The sequence below is a fragment of the Carcharodon carcharias genome, chromosome 1 (assembly GCF_017639515.1).
Source record: "Carcharodon carcharias isolate sCarCar2 chromosome 1, sCarCar2.pri, whole genome shotgun sequence".
In the NCBI taxonomy this organism is placed as follows: Eukaryota; Metazoa; Chordata; class Chondrichthyes; order Lamniformes; family Lamnidae; genus Carcharodon; species Carcharodon carcharias.
Window position 1 is genome coordinate 201,919,490 of NC_054467.1, and position 22,494 is coordinate 201,941,983.

General features: G+C 41.4%; 1 protein-coding gene across 1 annotated transcript in view; it reads right to left on the reverse strand.

Annotated features, from left to right (window-relative positions):
- Positions 1–22,494, reverse strand: part of celf4 (CUGBP, Elav-like family member 4) — a 1,275,411-nt gene that overhangs the window by 207,249 nt on the left and 1,045,668 nt on the right. Inside the window, exon 6 of the mRNA XM_041191287.1 lies at positions 16,316–16,459. Coding sequence (XP_041047221.1) covers positions 16,316–16,459 — 144 coding nt within the window. The remainder of the gene's footprint in view (positions 1–16,315; positions 16,460–22,494) is intronic.

Sequence of the window (22,494 nt, forward strand, 5' to 3'; positions counted from 1 at the left end):
ACAGACCAGCTGCACATTGAATGAAGGGAAGCCTTTCCTGTTGATGTATTGGAGTGCCTGTTGCCAGGGAGCTTTTACAGCCACATGAGTGCAGTCAATGGCACCCTGTACCTGTGGGAACCTGGAAATCTCAGTAAAGCCCATTAGTTTGGCATCATGGCTTCCTTGATCTCTAGCGAAGTCAATGTAATTGTGGGCCTTAGTAAAAGGCATGTGTTACCTCCTGTATGCACTTGCGAGTGGAAGCATGAGAGATCCTGCAGAGATCCCAGTGGAGCCCTGGGAAGAGCCACTCACATAGAAGTTAAGAGTGGCGGCAACTTTCATAACCACTTGCAATGGATGTCCTCCCAGTCCCAGTGGCGTCAATTCCTGGAGAATGTGGCAGATGTGAGTCACCAGATCCCTGGACATGTGGAGACATCAGCTGAAGTGTCTCTCACTGATCTGCAGAAAAAACACATGTGTTCTGTACACCCTCGGTCTTGAGAGTCGCCTAAGCACAACTTTCCTGTGAGCCGCATCCCCTATATCCAGAGGGGATCTTGCTGCCCCTTGCTCATGGGAGTGGAGCTTCTCCCTTAGGTGAGCCTGGTGCCACCATCGCAATCTTCTCTGCCTTCTCTCCTGCCTGTATGCGATTATGCAGGCAGCAATAAATCCAGCCTCCATCTTCCCGAATGTCTCCTCACTGCAGCATCAATGACTAAAAGACATGAGTCAGCATGAATCTCCAGAGGTCCTATTCCTCTCAATGGCTGGTGAGTGACTGTGGGTTCCAGAACTTGGTTCTAGTGTCTGCAACTATTCACCTCTGAAATCCTGGCCAGCACAAAGTACATTTCAATGTGCTTCTCTCCCCACTCACTCCCCTTTCCTTTACATGGCCGACTCTATGCGATTGCTTAGGCCAGGCCCTGGGATCCTCATTCACTGCACTCTAATACTACACTCCTTGGAATACACATGAGGTTGAATGTTCATCGAGAAACTCAGAGTATTTGATGGGGGTGCTCCAGCTTCTCATCTGTGAAACTGCCAGTGCCAAGATTCTGAGTTCCTGCTTTTAAGACGCATCTACAGCTTGTCCAGTCGCCCAATTGCTCTTGACCTTGTTATTGCTCTGGTAAATTTGCACGCTTGGAACAAGGAGTTAATACAAGGAGATCAATCAGTGCCATGATTCAGGATTAGTCTCGCATGGATGCACTTCATTGACTCGCTTTCCTGATTCCCTTCATTGTTATTGAGAGGCTCCTAACATGTCTCAGATATGCATCTCTCCTAATTTGAGAGTATAGAGTTCAATTGGGCCCCCCTTTAATTTCCCCCCACCCCATCACCATCCCCCCAACTCCCCCAGTGGAGTGGACCATTCCTCCAAGCGACCCTCAGAGCCCTCACCAGCTGAGTTTTTCCTCAGTTTAACTTTGTACTGCGCCATTGCTTCACTACCACACCAGCTTGGAACCTCCCTGTGTGACTGTGGAATCCCTCCCATTGCCCTGGAGGAGCATAGTGTCAACATTTCCCTCCAATGTTTGATCCCATTGTGATTGTGGTGGATATCCCCGTGTAACCCCAGAAATGTTTGAGGTATGTGTTTATGCGCCATTTGGACCTTACCTTACCCCCCTCCCATCTTGAGGCCTACTGCACATTAAAACCCCCCCGACCCCACCATGAGACCTTTGAATGGGCCAACATATCTTTTCCCCATCTTTAGCCTGCAGAAGCCTACCCTGACTGAATCGCAGAATCACCGAATTTTAATGGCACAGAAGGAGGACATTCAGCCCATTGTGTCTGCACCAGCTCTCCAAATGAGCATTATGACCATTGCCCTGCCTTTTGCCCATACCCTTGCAGATTGTTTCTATTCAAATAGTCATCTAATGCCCTCTTGAATGCCTTGATTGAACTTGCCTCCACCACATTTCCAGGCAGTGCATTGCAGACACAAACCACTCGCTGTGTGAAAAAGTTTTTCATGTCACATTTGCTTCTTTTGCAAATCACTTTAAATCTGTGCCCTCTCGTTCTTGATCCTTTTACTAGTGGGAACAGTTTCTCCCTATCTACTCTGTCCAGCCCCCTCATGATTTTGAACACCTCTATCAAACCTCCTCTTCGCCTCTTCCTCTCCAAGGAGAACTCTCCGAACTTCTCCAGTCTATCTTTATAGCTGAAGTTTCTCATCCCTGGAACCAATCTTGAAGACCTCTTTTGCACTTTCTCCAATGTGTTCACATCCATCCCTATAATGTGGTGCTCATAACTGTACACAATACTCCAGCTGAGGTCTAACGAATGTCTTATATAAATTTAGTATAACATCCCTGCTCTTGTACTCTGTGCCCCCATTAATAAAGCCCAGGATACTATATACTTTATTAACTACTCTCGTCACCTGTCCTGCCACCTTCAATGATCAATGCACATATACACCCAAGTCTTTCTGCTCCTGCACCCCCTTCAAAATTTTACCCCTTATTTTATATTATCTGTCCATGTTCTTCCTACCAAAATGCATCAACTCACACTTCTCCACATTAAACTACATCTGCCATCTATCTGCCCACTGCACCAACTTGTCTATGTCCTCTTGAAGTTCCACACTGTCCTCTTTGCAGTTCACAACACTCCCAAGCTTTGTATCATACACAAACTTTGAAATTGTCCCCTGAACACCAAGATCTAGATCATTAATATATATCAGGTAAAGCAAGGGTCCCAATACTGACCCCTGGGGAACTCCACCACAAACATTCCTCCAGCCCAAAAAATATCCATTGATCATTACTCTCGGCTTCATATTTTTCAGCCAATTTTGTATCCATGTTGCTACTGTCCCTTTTATTCCACGAGCAACAAGTCTGTTGTGTGGCACTGTATCAAATGCCTTTTGAAAGTCCATGTACACCATATCAACAGCATTACCCTCATAGACCTCTTCAAAAAACTCCAGCAAGTTAGTTAAACCCAATCTCCCCTGTAGAAATCCATGCTGGCTCTTCCGTATCAACCCATATATTTTCATGTGACTACTAATTCTATCCCGAATAATTGTTTCTAGAATCTTGCCCACCACTGAAGATAAACTGACTGGTCTGTAATTGCTGGGCTTATCCTTAACTTTTTTTGAACAAGGGCGCAGGGTTTGCAATATTCCAGTCCTCTGGCACCACCCCTGAGTCTAGGGAAGACTGAAAGATTTAAATGTATTAAAATGAGGTTCCTGATATGACATGGCAGGAAACACATGCCGCCATTGACATGAGGAGCAGATGATTTCAACCTATTATCCCATCGGCGTAAAATGGATTATTTCACTCTTGTAGCGGGAGTGGAAAATCTCGGCCGTAGTTATTAGCAGAACTTAATGAGATAATGGAGTTGAAATTCGCACGAGCAAAATTCCTGAGTATGGGGGTGCTGGGTGCAGACCCTGCGGCTGAAAGATGCGGCACCTCTGATATTGGGTTTCAGGCATAATTTCCATCAAGCTGGCAAAATATGGACAGGAGATTGGGCCAGCTGCAACAGATCAGTTAAGTGAGAGTTGGAGATAGCGGAGACTGGGAAGGAAACCCTTTAACCTTCAAACAGCAATTTGATTATCATAGATTCTTGGATCATAGAATGATGCAGCAGAGAAGGTAGCCTTTCATGCTTGTGCTGGCTTTTCAATAGCACTTATTTTTATTTTTATTTATTTATACATTGTTTTATCCATTTTTTAAATCCGCCTTTTTATCCCATTTTCAATCCTTTTTTCCCCACCACCGCCCCTCCCCACTCCCACAAGGGCCATCTGTTATTTGTTCATGTTGTTCTTTTCAGAGTGCTTAATCTGCTATTATCACATTCTGCTTTCTTACCTTTGCCACTATCAACACCTTTTTTTAGCCCTTACCACTACCATTAACACTCCCTTTGTCCTTTTGTTTATGACATTTTTATCAATCTCTCATTGCCCCCCAGTTATCGCTGACCTTGTATCCAGCTTCACCTGCTCCACACACCTTAAACAGTATAGATTTACCACATTTCTACTTCTCTGTAGCTCTGAAGAATCACAGAATCACACAGTGCAGAAGAGGCCCTTCGGCCCATCAAGTCTGCAGCGACATGCGAGAAACACCTGACCTACCTACCTAATCCCATTTACCAGCACTTGGCCCACAGCCTTGAATGTTATGACGTGCAAAGTGCTCAGCCAGGTACTAAAAGGATGTGAGGCAACCGACCTCCACCACCCTGCCAGGCAGTGCATTCCAGACCGTCACCACCCTCTGGGTAAAAAAGTTTTTCCTCACATCCCCTCTAAACCTCCTGCCCCTCACCTTGAACTTATGCCCCCTTGTGACTGGCCCTTCAACTAAGGGGACCAGCTGCTCCCTATCCACCCTGTCCATGCCCCTCATAATCTTGTATACCTCAATCAGGTCGCCCTCTCAGTCTTCTCTGCTCCAATGAAAACAACCCAAGTCTATCCAACCTCTCTGCATAACTTAAATATTTCATCCTAGTCAACATCCTGGTGAATCTCCTCTGCACTCCCTCCAGTGCAATCACATCCTTGCTATAATGTGACGACCAGAACTGCACACAGTACATAAGAACATAAGAACAAAAGAACTAGGAGTGGGAGTAGGCAATTCAACCCCTAGAGCCTGCACCACCATTCATTACTGATGGCTGATCTCATTTCGGCCTCAACTCCAATTTTCCACCCTCTCCCCATAACCTTTCAGCCCATTACTAATTAAAATCTGTCTATCTCCTCCTTAAATTTATTCAGCGTCCCGGCATCTACTGCACTCTGAGGTAGTGAATGCCACAGATTCATGACCCTTTGAGAAAAGTAATCCCTCCTCACCTCTGATTTAAATCTACCACCTCTTAGCCTAAAACTATGGCCTCTCGTTCTAGAATGCCCTAGAAGGGGAAATATCCGCTCCATATCTACTTTGTCTATCCCCTTTAGCATTTTGTATACCTCAATTAGATCTCCTCTCATCCTTCTAAACTCCAGCGAGTAAAGGTCTAAACTGCTCAATCTCTCCTCATAAGACAAGCCCCACATCTCTGGAATAAATCTAGTGAACCTCCTCTGAACCGCCTCCAGTGCAACTACATCCTTCCTCAAGTAAGGGGACCAAAACTGTGCATAGGACTCCAGGTGCAGTCTCACCAATGCCTTGTGCAGTTGCAACAACACTTTCCTATATTTATACTCTATTCCTTTAGCAATAAATGTCAAAATTCCATTTGCCTTCCTTATTATCTGCTGTACCTGCATATCAACTTACAGCGATTCACGCACAAGGACACCCAGATCCCTCTGCACTGAAGTATTCTGAAGTTTCTCTCCATTTAAATAATAAATCACCTTTTTATTCTTCCAACCAAAATGGATAACCTCACACTTATCCATGTTAAACTCCATCTGCCAAATTTTGGCCCATTCACCTAACCGGTCCATAATCATTTGTAAATTTCTTACTTTTTCATTGCAACTTACTTTCCTATCTATTTTGGTGTCATCTGCAAATTTAGCTATAGTACCTTCTATCCCTGAATCCGAGTCATTAGTATAGATTGTAAATAGTTGGGGCCCAAGGACTGAACCCTGTGGCATCCCACTAGTTACAGCTTGCCATCCAGAAAAAGACCCATTTATCCTGACTCTCTGCTTTCTGTTGGTTAGCCAATCCTCTATCCAAGCTAATATATTACTCCTAACTCCATGTGATCTTATCTTGTGTATTAATCTTTTGTGTGGCACCTTATCAATGGCCTTCTGGAAGTCCAGATATACTACATCTACAGGATCCCCATTATCCACTTTGCTTGTCACATCTTCAAAAAACTCTAACAAATTAGTCAAACATGATTTACTCTTCATAAAACCATGCTGGCTCTGATGGGTTGCATTTTGACTTTCCAAATGCCCCATTACTACTTCCTTAATAATGGATTCCAACAATTTCCCAAGGCAGATGTCAAACTAACTGGTCTATAGTTTCCTATTTTCTGCCTCCCCCCTTTTTGAATAAGGGTGTTATATTAGCATTTTTCCAATCCACTGGAACCTTTCCAGAACCCAGGGAATTTTGGAATGCATCCACTATCTCCGCTGCCACTTTCTTTAAGACCCTGGGATGTCGGCCATCAGGTTCTGGAGACTTGTCACCCTTTAATCCCAATAGTTTGCTCAGGGGTACTTTTTCTTCAGTGATGGTGATTGTTCTAAGTTCCTCCTTCTCTATATCCTCTGCACTACCTGTTACTACTGGGGTGGTACTAGTGTCCTCCACTGTGAAAACTGAGGCAAAATATTGATTAAGCATCTCTGCCATTTCTGCATTCTCCACTATTAACTCCCCAGTCTTGACCTCCAAAGGACCAACATTCACTTTAGCTACTCTCTTTCCTTTTATGTACTCCAGCTATGGCCTCACCAAGGTTCTATACAACTCCAACATCATCTCCCTACTTTTGTAATCTATGCCTCAAATGATAAAGGCATTTGGCCCAAATGCCTTTTCACCACCCCACTAACATGTCCCTCCGCCTTCAGGGATCTATGGATAGAAGGTCCCTTTGTTCCTTAGAACTTCTGAGTGTCATGCCATTCATTTAATACTTCCTTGTCAAATTACTCCTTACAAAGTGTATCACCATACACTTTTCAGAGTTAAATTCAATCTGCCACTTATCTGCCCATTTGACCATCTCGTCTATATCTTCCTGTAGCCCAAGACACTCAACCTCATTGTTAACCACCCGGCCAATCTTTATGTCATCTGCAAACTTACTAATCTTACCCCCCACATAGTCATCTATGCCATTTATATAAATGACGAATAATAGGGGACCCAGCACAGATCCCTGTGGTATGCCACTGGACACTGGTTTCCAGGCACTAAAGCATCCTTCTGTCTCCTGCAACTAAGCCAATTTTGAATCCACCTCAAATTACCCTGTACACCATGTGTATTTGCCTTCTTTATCAGTCTCCCATGTGGGACCTTGTCAAAAGCTTTGCTGAAATCCATATAAACTACACCAACTGCATTACCCTCATCTACACACCTGGTCACCTCCTCAAAAAATTCAGTCAAATTTGTTAGGCACGACCTCCCTCTGACAAAGCCATGCTGACTATCCCTGATCAAACCTTGCTTCTCCAAGTGGAGATAGGTTCTCTCCTTCAGAATTTTCTCCAATAGTTTCCCTACCACTGATGTGAGACTCACTGGCCTGTAGTTCCCTGGCATATCTCTACAACCCTTCTTAAATAGCAGAACCACATTAGCTGTTCTCCAGTCCTCTGGCACCTCCCCTGCGGACAGAGAAGAATTAAAAATTTGGGTCAGAGCCCCTGCGATCTCCTCCCTTGCCTCCCTCAGCAGTTTGGGACACAAATCATCCGGACCTGGAGATTTGTCCACTTTTAAACCTGCCAACACCTCCAATACCGTCCCTCTATCTATTTGCTCAAGAACCTCGCAGTCTCTCTCCCCAAGTTCGATACCTTCATCCTCATTCTCTTGGGTGAAGATGGATGTGAAGTATTGGTTCAACACTCTACCGATGTCCTCTGGTTCCATCCACAGATTGCCCCCTTGGTCCCTTGTGGGCATTACTCTTTCCCTGGTTATCCTCTTCCCATTGATATACTTGTAGAATATCTTGGGATTTTCCCTACTTTTACCAGACAGAGCTTTCTCATATCCCCTCTTTGCTCTCCTAATTGCTTTCTTAAGGTCCACCCTGCACTTTCTGTACTTCACTAATGCCTCTGCTGATTTTCTTCCCTTGTACCTGCTGAAAGCCTCTCTTTTCCTTCTCATCGTATCCTGAATATCTCCGGTCATCCTTGGGTCTCTGGGCTTGTTACTCCTTCTATCACCCCAGAGGGAATATGTTGAGCCTGTACCCTCCCCATTTCCTTTTTGAATGCCCCTCCCCCCACTACTCCTCTGTAGATTTCCCCACAAGTAGCTGTTCCCAATCTACCTTGGTCAGATCCTGCCTTAGTTTACTAAAATGCACTCTCCCCCAATCCAAAATATTTTTTTGCAATTTGTCTATTTCTTTGTCCATAACAAACTTAAACTGTACCATGTTGTGGTCACTGTCACTAAAATGCTCCCTCCCACCACCTCAGCCACCTGTCCGGTTTCATTCCCCAGAATTAGATCCAGCAATGCATCGTCCCTTGTTGGACCCTCTACATATTGACCTAAAAAGTTCTCCTGTACATATTTCAAGAAATCCACTCCATCCAAGCCCTTAACACCATGTCTATCCCAATTAATGTTGGGAAAGTTGAAATCATCTAATATAATTACCCTATTGTTATTGTTTTTACACACCTCTGCAAATTGTGCACATATTTGCTCCTCAATTTCCTGCTGACTATCTGTGGTCTAAAATAAACTCCTAACAATGTGGCTGCACCTTTTTTATTCTTAAGCGCTACCCACAAAGCATCATTCGATGCCCTCTCCAAGATATCATCTCTCCTTACTGCAGTAACTGACTCCTTAACTAATAATGCAATGCCTCCTCCTCTTTTACCCCCTCCCCTGTCTTGCTTGAAGATTCTATATCCCAGAATGTTGAGCTGACAATCCTGCTGTCGAACACGTCTCTGTGATTACTACTATATCACAATTCCACGTGTCAATTCTCATCCTTAACTCATCTGTTTTAGCTGTAATACTCCTGGCATTAAAGTAGAGGCCATCCAGCTTTGCCTTACTCCTTTGAAACTTAATGTAGCTTGATTGTTTTACTGTATTAAGTCCCTATTCTGCTAACATTCTGTGTCCTCTCCCCTGCTGAATTAATTTAAACTCCTCCCAACAGCACTAGCAAACCCACCCGCAAGGATGTTAGTCCCGCTCTGGTTCAGATGTAGACCGTCCCTCTTGTACAGATCCCACCTTCCCCAGAAACAGTCCCAGTGATCCAGGAATCTAAAACCCTCCCTCCCGCACCAACTCTTAAGCCACGTATTCATCTGTGCTATTCTCCTATTTCTGAGCTCACTAGCATGTGGCACTGGGAGTAATCCAGAGATTACAACTCGAGAGGTCTTGCTTTTTAGTCTACTGCCTAACTCCCTGAATTCTTGATGCAAGACCTCATCCCTCTTTCTACCTATGTCATTGGTACCAACATGTACCATGACCTCCGCCTTATCACCCTCCCCTTCAGGATGCCCTGCAACCGTTCAGTAACATCCCGGACTCTGGCACCAGGGAGGCAACACACCATCCTGGAGTCACGTTGATGGCCACAGTAGCGCCTATCTGTTCTCCTGACTATAGGGTCATACAAACTCGAAACATTAACTCTGTTTTTCTCTCCACAGATGCTGGCAGATCTGCTGAGTTTTTCCAGCATTTTCTGTTTGTTTCAGATTTCCAGCATCCACAGTATTTTGCTTTTATCTTCAACAGAGTTGTTCAATTAATCACACTCCTTGCTCTTACCCCACAACTTTGTGAGTTAATGACCAGGTAATCTATTTTTGTTTGTGATGTTGGCTGAGGGGTAAATGCTGTCAAGGACACTGAGAAGCATGCACCTGCTCTTGCCTAAACAGCGTAAAGGGGTTTTTTACATTTGTCTGAGAGACAGCTCAGAGCCTTGGTTTAATGTCCCATCTGAAAGACGGCACCTCTGACCATGGAGCAGTCTCTCCATACTGCACTTGAGTGTCAGCCTGGATTATGTGCTCAAGTCCCTGGAGTGAGACTTGAGCTTGCAATCTCCTGACTCAGAGGTGAGAGTGCTACCACTGAGCCAAGTCCTTCCTGCCGGAGAGAGAGGAAGAAATTAAAACTTCATTAATTTCTTATGACGGGGGAAGAAATGGAGAGGTTAATAAATATGTTTTGGTCCTACTGTTGTGGAGATATTCAACATCTACTTTTCAATCAATATTCAAATCAATAACATTTGGCAACATTTGGCTCAAACTCGAAGGGTTTCTACAAGTATATTAAGGGTAAAAGGATAGTAAGGGACACAATTGGTCCCCTTGAAGCTCAGAGTGGTCGTCTATGTGTGGAGCCTCACGAGATGGGGGAGATCTTAAACAGTTTTTTTGCATCAGTATTTACTCAGGAAACTGGCATAATGTATAAGGAAGGAAGGGAAAAAAGCAGTAGTGTCATAGAACATATAGAGATTAAAGAGGAGGAGGTGCTTGCTGCCTTACAGCGAATAAAGGTGGATAAATCCACCGGGCCTGACACGATATTCCCTCGGACCTTGAGGGAGACTAGTGTAGAAATTGCAGGGCCCTGGCAGAAATATTTAAAATGCATTTAGTCACGGGTGAGGTGCCGGAGGATTGGAGGGTAGCTCATGTTGTTCCTTTGTTTAAAAAAGGCTCCAAAAAGTAAACCAGGTAATTACAGGCCAGTGAACCTGATGTCAGTAGTAGGTAAGTTATTGGAAGGTGTTCTGAGAGATCGGATATACAACTATTTGGACAGCCAAGGGCTGATTAAGGATAGTCAGCATAGCTTTGTGCGTGGTAGGTCGTATTTAATGAATCTTGTAGAGATTTTCGAGGAGGTTACCAAGAAAGTTGATGAATGAAAGGCTGTGGATGTTGTCTACATGGACTTTAGTAAGGCCTTTGACAAGGTCCCACATGGGAGGTTAGTTCAGAAGGTTCAGACACTTGGTATCCATGGAGAGGTTGTAAACTGGATTCGAAATTGGCTGTGTGGGAAAAGACAGAGAGTAGTAGTGGATGATTGGCTTCTCAGACTGGAGGCCTGTGACTAGTGGTGTGCCTCAGGGATCTGTGCTGGGACCATTGTTGTTTGTTGTCTATATCAATGATTTGGATGATAATGTGGTAAATTGGATCAGCAAGTTTGCTGATGACACTAAGATTGGAGGTGTTGTGGACAGCGAGGAAGGCTTTCAAAGCTTGCAGAGGGATCTGGACCAGCTGGAAAAATGGGCCAGAAAATGGCAGATGGAATTTAATGCGGAAAAGTGTGAGGTGTTGCATTTTGGAAGGACAAACCAAGGTAGGACATACACATTAAATGGTAGGGCACTGAGGAGTGCAGAGGAACAAAGGGATCTGGGAGTTCAGATACATAATCCCCTGAAAGTGGCGTAACAGGTAGACAGGGTTGTAAAGAAAGCTTTTGGCATACTGGCCTTCATAAATCAAAGTATTGAGTATAGGAGTTGGGATGTTTTTGGTGAGGTTGTATAAGACATTGGTGAGGCCAACTTTGGAGTATTGTGTGCAGTTCTGGTCGCCTAACTACAGGGAGGATATCAGTAAGATTGAGAGAGTGCAGAGAATATTTACTAGGATGTTGCCGGGTCTTAAGGAGTTGAGTTACAGGGAAAGATTAAACAGGTTAGGACTTTATTCTTTGGAGCGTAGAAGAATGAGGGGAGATTTGATAGAAGTTTACAAAATTATGAGGGGTATAGACAGAATAAATGCGAGTAGGCTCTTTCCACTTAGATTAGGAGAGATAAACACGAGAGGACATGGCTTCAGGGTGAAAGGGGAAAGGTTTAGGGGGAACATTAGGGGGAACTTCTTCACTCAGAGAGTGGTGAGAGTGTGGAACGAGCTACCATCTGACATGGTAAATGCGGGCTCACTCTTAAGTTTTAAGAATAAATTGGATAGATACATGGATGAGAGAAGTCTGGAGGGTTATGGACTAGGTGCAGGTCAATGGGATTAGTGGAATAATATTTCGGCACAGACTAGAAGGGCCAAATGGCCTGTTTTCTGTGCTGTAGTGTTCTATGGTTCTCTGGTTCTATTTACTTATGACAATGAGCTCTGCTTTTTACCCCAGCCTTTCTACCAAGCACCAGAGTGTGCTTCAGATCAGCATGGGTAGTGCAGAAACAATAAGAGGTTAAAAAATATATAACTGACTTTCTTTGGCCTCCATTTATAGTCAAATAAAATCCCCATGGATGGGACAAAAGGAAGTAGATAGCAGGCATGAGTGGCCCTGGAGATGCATTTTTTGAGCACTGGTGCACTAAGGCACAAATTGCACTTAATCTAAGAGCACTTAAAATCAGATTTTGTATTCCATCTGGTATTGTTACTGTCAAATTATTCTGTTGATAAAAGCAGCCGCAATGATTTAAAATAAATAATAGTTTTAAATGGATGTTATTCATACTCAGATGGATTTCATGCATTTATGACTTTCCTCACTTTCCCTCTCATTGACTGTGGATCACTACTAGAATCACATTGTGCCTCCATTCGGCTCCATTTTTGATAGATCAGCACTTCTAAATGTCAAAATAATGCTAAAACCAAAAGTTATCTTTTCTCCTTTGGATGTTGACAGACTGGCTATGTGTTAATAGCATTTTATGTTTTATATTAGATGTCCAGCATCCACAGCATTTTTTATATATATATATCTCAGGGTTGACCAAAAATCACCTATTTTAGTTTATGCCATCCACACTGGCATTAGCTACCATTTTATTACTAGTTTAAGGGCTCTTGTGACTGGAATGGTGGATATAATGAATTGGCAAATTCTCAAAAACAAGCCATCAGGCAGGATTTCTGTCTCACAACATGCAATAGATTTAAATTCCCTAAATGTATTTGTGGTTGTCATTTTAAAATGCGCAAAAAAGGGCAGGTTTCTGTTGGCCGACCAACCGTTTAGCAGATTAAGGTTTGTGTACAACATGTTATATGAAGAATCAGAGTCTGTGGAGTGTAGACGATGTTTCTGGCATCAGGCTCGCTAGATGGCGCCTGCAGCATGACAGCGGATTCATGCTCTCTTCACCGTAGTTAACTGCTGTACCAGAATTAATTAGTGTCTCTGTTGCTGTCACACACTCCAATTCCCAAATGCTGTGTGTGTATGTGAACAGGACATTTTTATCCAACAGAGAATAACAGATTTAAGAATCTCACAGAATACGATGCTTCAGATACTGTAACATTAGCACAGAATGAAGTTGATAATATTTAATTGTCAGGGTGAATATGATTTGTACTGTCACATTAGTGCCACCAATTACTGGTAGTCTCTCCATCTCATGTGATTTTGAAGGGATTGTTGAAAATATTTTGCAATAAGTGGATCCAACATTAACAGAATAAGCTCTTTCCCACCCACATACATGCTCAAAACCATACTGTATTAATCAATACTTTGCAGAAAAAAATTTGAGTTTGTACTAGAACTCAACAAGACATTAGGAAATTTTAAAAAATTCAAAAATACACTGAATAATTGTAACTGGTTACTCCAAGCCAGATTCTGGAAGCACTAGATGGGAAAGGGATTATTGTTATTAATACAATTATGGTCAAGATTTTAAAATGAACCAAATTTAACGTTTGTTTTGGTGTGTTTCTTTTTTCAATCTGCTATAGATTGAATCAGTTTGCTTTAAAATTGTAGTTCTGAGATATTCACTCAAAATGTGTGGAACAATACGCACCATGGTGATTTCAAATGAAGTTATTTTAAGTCAAACTTGACAACACAGGGTACTGCATGCCTTATTGAATATTTATATTGGATAGGGTACATTTTAGGAATTAATGGGCAGGAAATTCTGTGAAGCATGTTGACTTCATCATCCAAATTTGTGAAATGCACTCCTGGTACAAAAAGCTCATCCAGTGAAAATGCATAAATTCTACCTTTATACATAAAAGCATACGGGTCATCATGTGTTGCCAGCATCACTGTGGTTTTGGCCTCCAAGTATGGCTGCTCAGCATGGAGGCAACTAATAAGGATGTCAGCAGTTATTGCCACAAGGCCCTGCACACTCATGCTCACCCTAAACACTTCCTCCTGTGATAGTTAGCAACCCGTTCAATTTCCTCTTTGATTCACTTTCAGTTCTTTTCATCATTATACCAATTTGTCATAAAAACTCTTCTGAACCAAAATTGTACGGTATCTTTGACAATGTACATAATCTAGTGTATCCTAGACAGTTTATAATATGCACTCATTTCATGGTATGTTGAATGTTATGTAGTGTCTATTATATTGTGTATCTTTACACAATACACAGTACATTGAATAATAAAATATCAAATTATGTAGGGCAGGAAGAATACTCTACTAATGTTCTTAACACAAGATAATGAGCACCTAGGAATGAATTGTGTAATGTTAACTTAATCAGCTTTACCCAATTATCTTTCTGATTGGGAGGATTTTTCTATCACATTATGAAAGTTTTACTTGTAGTTATTTGCCTTTCTATGATAATTAAGTGGGCTGGGGAAATGTTTTGGGTCTGTCGGAAGGAGTTGGCATGAATAGCCTTTGCATGTTTGACAGTATAATGTCCTTATATGTAAAAACAAAATACTATGGATGCTAGAAATCTGAAATAAAAACAGAAAATGCTGAAAATGCTCAGCAGGTCAGGTACCATCTGTGGAGAGGGAAATCTTTCAGGTTGATGACCTTTCATCAGAAAGGTTAACACTGACTCCATTTCTCTCTCCATAGATGCCACCTAACCTACTGGGTCTTTCCAGCATTTTATGTTTACAAATTGTCCTTATGTATATTTTGTTTGGAAGCCTATTACTTTTTCTGTTACTGCTATCACTTAACATATATTTTGTTTTAAGCTCAGTCCAGATGTCTAGGACTTTATTTTACCACTTGAATCTGAGATTTATTTTCTCTTACCAGCATCTGCTCTAACACCAACTTTCAACATCGGGTAGAATTTAATGCCCTCCCCCATGGCAAGTTTAGAGGGGGCCTTTAATCGGATGGGAGGATGATGGGTAGAGACTCTGACTCTTTTCCACCTCCCGCCCAATTAAGTCTGTGAACATGGGAAGGTCCATGAATGGCCTTCTCACCCTGCCACCAGTTGAAGACTTTAAATGGGCAATGAATGCCCACTTAAGGGCCTCAACTGACTGCTGCTGTTATTAACCCAGGGGGGCTCAACATGTGGGGATCATGACAAGCAAGCCCATGCTGGGTTGCTTTCAGGTTCCTGGGGGGCAGTGGGGGTGGGGTCCCCTTGTTCAAAGGCACTCAGTGCCTCATCAAGGGATCTGGTATCAGGAAGGGTGGAGGATGGGGGGTTTGGGGGTTCACTGAGAGCAATCCTCCTGCCCTTGCTGCTAGAGAGTACCCATTTTAAAATCGGCACTTATGACAAAGGCTACAAAGAAAAATCTACCCTTTGTCTGTTCGTCCCCATCTTCTCAATAGAGTTAACCCTAATTTCTGTATTTCCTGTTGCTTAGCCTCCCAGGGTTGATCCACAAATGGGCTTGTTGTGGTCTGAGCCAACTTCCACCATCAAAAACTGACTCAGTTCGTATCAGGGAATTAAATAGTACAGAAGGAAGCCAAGTGGCCCTTTGTGTCTCTGCTGGGTCTTCGAAAGTGTTATCCAATTAGTCCCATGTCCCTGCACTTTGCCCATAGTCCTTTTCAAGCATATTTACCCCAATTCCTATTAGTTTACGGGCAGCCAGTGTGTTTTAATATCTGTTACTGACAGATAATGCAGTTCTGACCCTGGTACCCAATTCACGATTGGACATTCACAAAGTGCCAAGGGCACCAAGAAAATATCTCAATGATCAGATCTCACATCATACTGCAAGATCAGCTAATGTGAGCTACAGGTGCAAGTAGTCCCAGTGATGGGGCACCAGAGTTGTATTTTTGGTTCCTTGATCCTTCGGAATGCAATACAAACTATTACAGTGAGCCTTTCAGAATCTTAGCTGAATATTTCATTTAAAATCATTAGTAGTGCTAGTTGCATCCGACCATGCAATCATGTCACTAAGCGTTGTTACCATGTCTATATAAAACGACTATAAGCTGTTGTATAAGAAAGTGTTTCCATGGTAACAATGCTACTTTAAACAGCTTGGGTTTTTGAGCTACTGAAGCAAAGATTACCGAAATCTACTATTCACAAGTACTCAGTTACACTTCTTTGGGTGGAATGTTTAACATGGAGGAAAATTATATAGATGTATTATGTAGATATATTAATATATAATACAGCTGTTACATATAGCTATACTAGAATATATCCATTATAGATATATTAATGTATAATTACTGTAATAATTATAGATTTGCATATTAGTAACACTTTACTGAAAACACAAATTATTCCTGTCTAATTCAATTTGCTGGACAAGATAAGCACTTTCACTCCTTCATAGCAAGGAACAATGTGCACGGATGTTTAGAAATCGTACTCTGCATCTGCAGTGAAATAAGGTGCCACTTACCGCTTGAGCGTAGGCACCGTATGCACCAAATTGAATTGCCATTGGGTTGAACATCCCCATCTGCCCTGCCATTTGCTGCATGCGACGCATTGTGCGTTCCTTGTCGGTGTCTGCAAATTTTACCACTAGGCTCGAAGATGCCCCCTGAAAGGCAGAAAGAAAAAGAAACTAATCAATAGAGTTGCCAAGCAGCACCACTGTGACTCCATGTAACCTCCCAGTAGTCTCACTGAGCTTTTGCTGCTTCTGACTTTGAGTTGCAATATTTAGGACAGGAAGGTTGTACGTTTTCAATTTGTGAAAAACATGTTTTTGGTGATAACAGAGAGAACAAACAAGCTGTGGTTCATTTCTTTTCTGAGCATCATCTGTTATCAGCACAATCAAATTATCTAGACTACAATACATCCTGACTCCTGGTCTTTTTTAAAATTTCACTTTCATAATGCCTCCTTCAAGCAATCTCATTTCACTCTAGGGTTACTTTGGTGCCAGTTTATTAATGCTCAGGCTGCTGCTACAGGCAATAAAAGAACATACTTTTGTTTGCAGATCCAGATGAGAACTTGTTTTCTTAAACTCTGTTGGGATCATGGAATTTTGATAGTTGATTACAGGGCAATCAAAAAAGTTAATTCTACCAAATGGAACCCCAACCAATATTTGTAAGTAGTTGCCATCTAAATCAAGCTGGCTGTTTTCAGGGACAATCATGCAGTGGATTTAGACTGGAAGAGGACATAGCATTGAGAACAATGGAATCTGAGCTAATTAGTGCAATAAGGACCAAGTGTGACTCTGACCATGTGCCCCAACTACATTTTAGAGGATTGCAATAGATATTTTTCACGGCACAAAACAAGTGATATTGGGCCAGCTGCCGATGATATGCAATACCTGAAATTCAGTTCCATCGACCGTAATGGAACAGAATATCAGGTGCTGTGTCCGATCTGTTTTCACCTGTTTTGCTAGAGATGAATTTCTACCCTAACAACTGGTGTATCTAAAAAAATAATTTTAAAAGTAATGCTCTTCCTGAGCAATAACGAAATTTATTGAAGTGCATGTAGGCAAACCAATGTGAAGCTGAAAACACCATTCTGAGGAAGCTAGATGAGGACTGAATGCCCATAGTGTAAGCCACCAGCAAGGGTGAAAAGAGAAACTAGACAAGTTAAATTAAAAATGAATGGTTACATGATGCCAAGCTTGAGTTTCAGAGGAGGAAAAGAGGAACTCTAGGGGTAGAGGCCAGCAAGGAGTTCCAGTTTTGAGGTCCTGATAAGAAGTAAGTTAGAGTGGAAATACACAGTGAGGATGCAGAGAGGAAACAGAAGAATGTGTAGGGTGTGGTACACTGGGAATTTAGGAGGAACAAGAGAGGCACAATCAGAGGAAAAATAACTCTGTATCACCAAAATAACAAGAAGTAGTATTACTAGGAGGGAGCTGTTGGAAGCTAAGGGCAAGAGAAAGGCTTCTTGTCAAATGATAACTGGTTTGGTTATTTTACATATAATCCCTTGGAGCACTGGGATTAGCTTTGATGAATTGTTTTCAGCTCTCATTTTAAGAAGCTGTAACAGTGACTCAAGGCAGTTAGTCAAAATGTCTTAGATTTTCAGTACACAACTAAGCACAAAAAAGACATAACATTAACCCAATACATCAAACATATGAATTTTATATAACACAGCAAAACATAAATCTAATGATGGTTTGATACTTAAAGTCAGTATAATTTTGATGAGAAAGTACACACTTTTTAGTCGCTACCACATGCTACTGTGGAATGCTAGTGTTTGAATGCTTAATGTGTTTTTATTAAATTCCTCCCAATTATTTCACCAGAAAAACACTGATCCATCTATTTTATTATCCAGCACAATTTTAAGGCAGTTGTTATTTGTTTTTCAAGGGTAAGAGCAAGCCATGACAGAAGATGATGGAACCTCAATTGTTATTCTGCTTGTATTTAGCATTAAACATGTCAAAGTCAGGAGTTAGAATAAGCTTCTTTGCAATAAAAGCTGAAAATGCTGGAAATAGTCAGGTCAGGCAGTGTCTGTGGAGAAAGAAGCAAGATTAACATTTCAGTTTGATGACTTTTCATCAGAGCTGGCAAAATTGGAGATGTAACAGGTTTTAAGCAAGTACAGGGTAAATGGGTGGGGAGGTGGAGGGGGGTGGTGGGGGGTGGTGGGGGGAATGGGAGAGAGGGGAGAACAAAAGGGAATGTCTGTGATTGGATGGAAGGCAGGAGAGATTAAATAACAGAAGTGCTGATGGTTTAAGTAAAATGGAGTGAAAATGGGGCAATTAAGAAACAAATGGGTTAGAGGAAAACAATAGCAAAATACTGTGGATGCTGGAAATCTGAAAAATGGAAGTAGTGATTAATGAACTGAAATTGTTAAACTAAATCTTGAGTCCAGAAGGCCGTAAAGTGCCTAACTGAATGATGAGGTGCTGTTCCTTGAGCTTCTACTCAGCTTTGGACAGCAAGTGTTGGTAATAATTCTGATGTTGCCATGTATACCTCCTCTAGACCCATCTTTTGTTTCTTTATTTGTCCCATTACCTTCTCCTTTTGCCTTATTTCATCATCCCATTCATCATTTAATGTTGCCTCCCTTCCAGACTATCACAGACATTTTATTTTGTTCTTTCATCCCTCCACCTTTCCCTGCCTCTGTACTTGCTTAAGTCCTGTTACATCACCACCTTTTGCTAATCCTAATGAAGGGTTGATGACCTGAAACTAACTGTTTCCCTCTCCACAGATGCAGCCTGACTTGCTGAGTATTTCTGGCATTTTTTGGTTTATTGCAGATTTCCAGCATCCACGGTATTTTGGTTTTGTTTAAACTCTTTTGCAATTTGGACAACATGTTTTAAGCACTCTTAGCTTTTTGTACATTTCTGGGAAGCAACAGATGGATTAAATGCCAATTTTGGGCAGTTTTAGCTTTTTATCATGAACTCTGTTATGTTGGAAGGAGATGAGCTAGAGACATTTGACTTTATTTGAAGATTGATTTTTTAATGTTTTTGATTTTATCCTCTTTTATTACCTTCAGACCTTTGGTGGTATTATTTTGACTAACCACCTGAAACTGTGCAGTTATTCTGAGGCACTTGCCTCTACCTGCACATTTTTGCGAAGATAACAGATTCATTACCTGTTATTTGTGAAAGACACAAGGGAGACCTGTTATTATATTCCCAGTTTATGCTTGTACAATGAGAGGTTGTTCAGCATGGCCTCACTTACTAGAGTGGCCACACCACTGTACCTAAAACAATGCTGTCTTACCCAGAATTTCAAACACTGCCTTCTCCCTGTATTTCTCAATCCCTTTTCTCTAATGGGCTTTTGAATTCATTTGCATTAATGGCTTTCTCTAACAATTTATTAAACAACACTTCTAGGGTGAGAAAGTTCATCCGAACTTCCTCATTTTAACGTATGTCCCCTGGTACTCGAATATTTCATTACAGTGAATATTTTAATTTCCCTTCATAATCTTCAAAGCTCAATTAAGTCACCTTGAAGTCTCCTCTTTTCCAAATAAATCAAGCTCAGCTTCCTTAACCTTTATGCATAATTTAGCTAGTTTGAATGCGTGCTCCCAGTATATTTGTTGCCCAAACTAGAAAATCTCCAATAAACAAAGAATAAGTTCAAATTTACTTCTGGTTCTAAAAGCCTTCAGCATGTCTACTTGCTGCACTGCAGAAGCCAACAAGAAGAATTTCACAAGACAACATAGACATTATTCCAACTGATGCTCCTTAATCTTACATATCCTGGAGTAAAGTATTTTTTAATGTGCAAAATCATTTCCTACTCATCATCATTAGAATAATTTCTTAATTGCATTAAATTTGTATTGCAATGTAAAATAAAATGAAGTGTGCTAATTTATTTGATTAATTCAAGTTAAGCAAATAACTCATTTGCTCCCAAATGTTAGTCAAAACTCAGAAGTGCTCACTGAGAAGAAATTCTTGTTAAAAAGAACATGAATACGTTACCATTTTTATTCAGCTGTGTAATTAAAATGCATATATATTTTTATCGTAAAATTTCTTGAGTGGCTACTTCCTTTGTTTACATTGTGACTGGCAAGTCTGTCAATTTTCACTTTCTTAATTAATTAATTGGCTTTCTTTCTTCATTATTGGTTAAATCTCTGGTTATTTTCTTTTATTTTCCAATCAGATTAAACAAAAGTCTTAATACCAATTTTAATTCTCTGCCCAGTTACTTTCATGAAATCAAAAATTCTCTCCAATAATAATGCAGCAAAATAAAAATCTTGAAGATACAGCCACCAGGACACTCCTCAGCTGTGTTCAGACTGAACTGAGAAGAATGTTTTTGATAATAGTGTCAATTTCAGGATAATGGATGTTCTCAGGCATAAAATGACAGAGGGATTACCAGTAAAAACCTATAACGCTCCTTCACATAAAGAGTGATCAGCTTGTGGAATAGACTTCCAGATAGAGGGAAAATGTCTAGATGTATTTAAGAAACTCCATTCACAGCAGAATTATATTAAGATGTCAGTCTCAGACTCAATTTACAGAGCCCAATCCCTGCTCTGCATCTGCATCACCTCTGCCTATACTCCCTTCCAGGTCCACCTGTGCTCTGCTCCTGAGTTGGACTGTCTTTTCATTTAATTTTCTTTCTTTTGTAAATCAACTTTCATCCCTAGCCTGCCTACCCACTAAGTGCACACCTAAAACCTCAGTCTGCCATCTAACGTTATCGAAAGCCTAGTTCCATCTGTCAGTAATGATGACCATGAAGCTATAATCAATTATCCCAAAAACCCATCTGGTTCACTAATGCCTTTTAGGGAAGGAAATCTGCCATCCTTCCTTGATCTGGCCTACATATGACTGCAGATCCACAGGAATGGCCTAGCAAGCCCCTGAGTTCAAGGGTAATTAGGGATGGGCAACAAATGCTAGCCTTGCCAGTGAAACCCATGAAAGAATAAATAAAAAATCAACTGGTTAATAAAAAATACCAAACAAGAATGTGACTTTTTCAAAACTCTAGTCATGTTCAAGGGAAGTGACTGCAGGGGGTGGCAGTTAACATTACAAGAATTTTGTTTATACAAAATTTTGATAGAGAAGACAGTAAAAAATCTATTTGGCTCATGCAGCCCATCTCATTGCAGAAATTGTACAATTTGCCCAGTTGTTGGCATATCTTCAGATGTTTTTTGCACGAAGGCTGTTCCATTGTGAATGATTAAGTACCACTTGTTTGAACAACTTATGTATAGTCATAGTAGCTATGGAGGTCTTGTGGTGCAGTGGGTAGTGACCCTGCTTCTGAGCCAGGGCTCTGGGTTTGAGCCCTTGGTGGCCATGGAAGATGCGCCATAATGTGGCTGAACAGGTTGATTATCAACCTCTAATTCCTACCAGAATGCGAATGCCAGGCAGTTAGTGTGGGAGAGTTTCCTGGTCAGCCATGCTTGATGTGGAGTGGTGCCCCTCAAACTATATCCTCTGGTGACAGGCTGGTGATCTGTTCCAAGAAAATCTGGCTTTGGAAACAGATGTAAGTATGTGCTTTGTCTACCTAATATGCCACTAGTTGTGAGAAGAATGAAGTCATAGCAGCATCATTACGTTCCATCAAGAACAATCATCTGTGGCTACATTCCTCTTTATAGTCTTTGATGCTGTTCTTGTTTCTTGAAAAAGGTTAAATCACCAAAATATTAATTAATTTGCCAGATGCTCATCCGACCTGTGTCAATTCTACTCAGTTAAAGTTTGCTCATTTTTACACTAATGTTCTATACTCCTGCACTTGCAGATCAATTAAATAATTTATTTTGTCACATCATTTATGCCCTGCCATCAATTCAGAAACTTGAAGCACGTTTCTGTGGTATAGATGGTACAAGTTAGCTCTCCTGGTGCATAACTTTACATCTGCTGAGAGCTCAAGTTATGGTGTATGTGATTTTCCATGCTGTACTCATCAGGATATTCGTAGACTGGCAATGCCTTCACCAATCAGAGTCCACTTGCCAACCAATCAGTGCTCTCTCCTCATGTTGTTCCTTTTACATTTGGTATTCTTGCGAATTGTCCTGATGAATGCAAGATGAAAAACTCCAACAATGTATCTTTTTTCA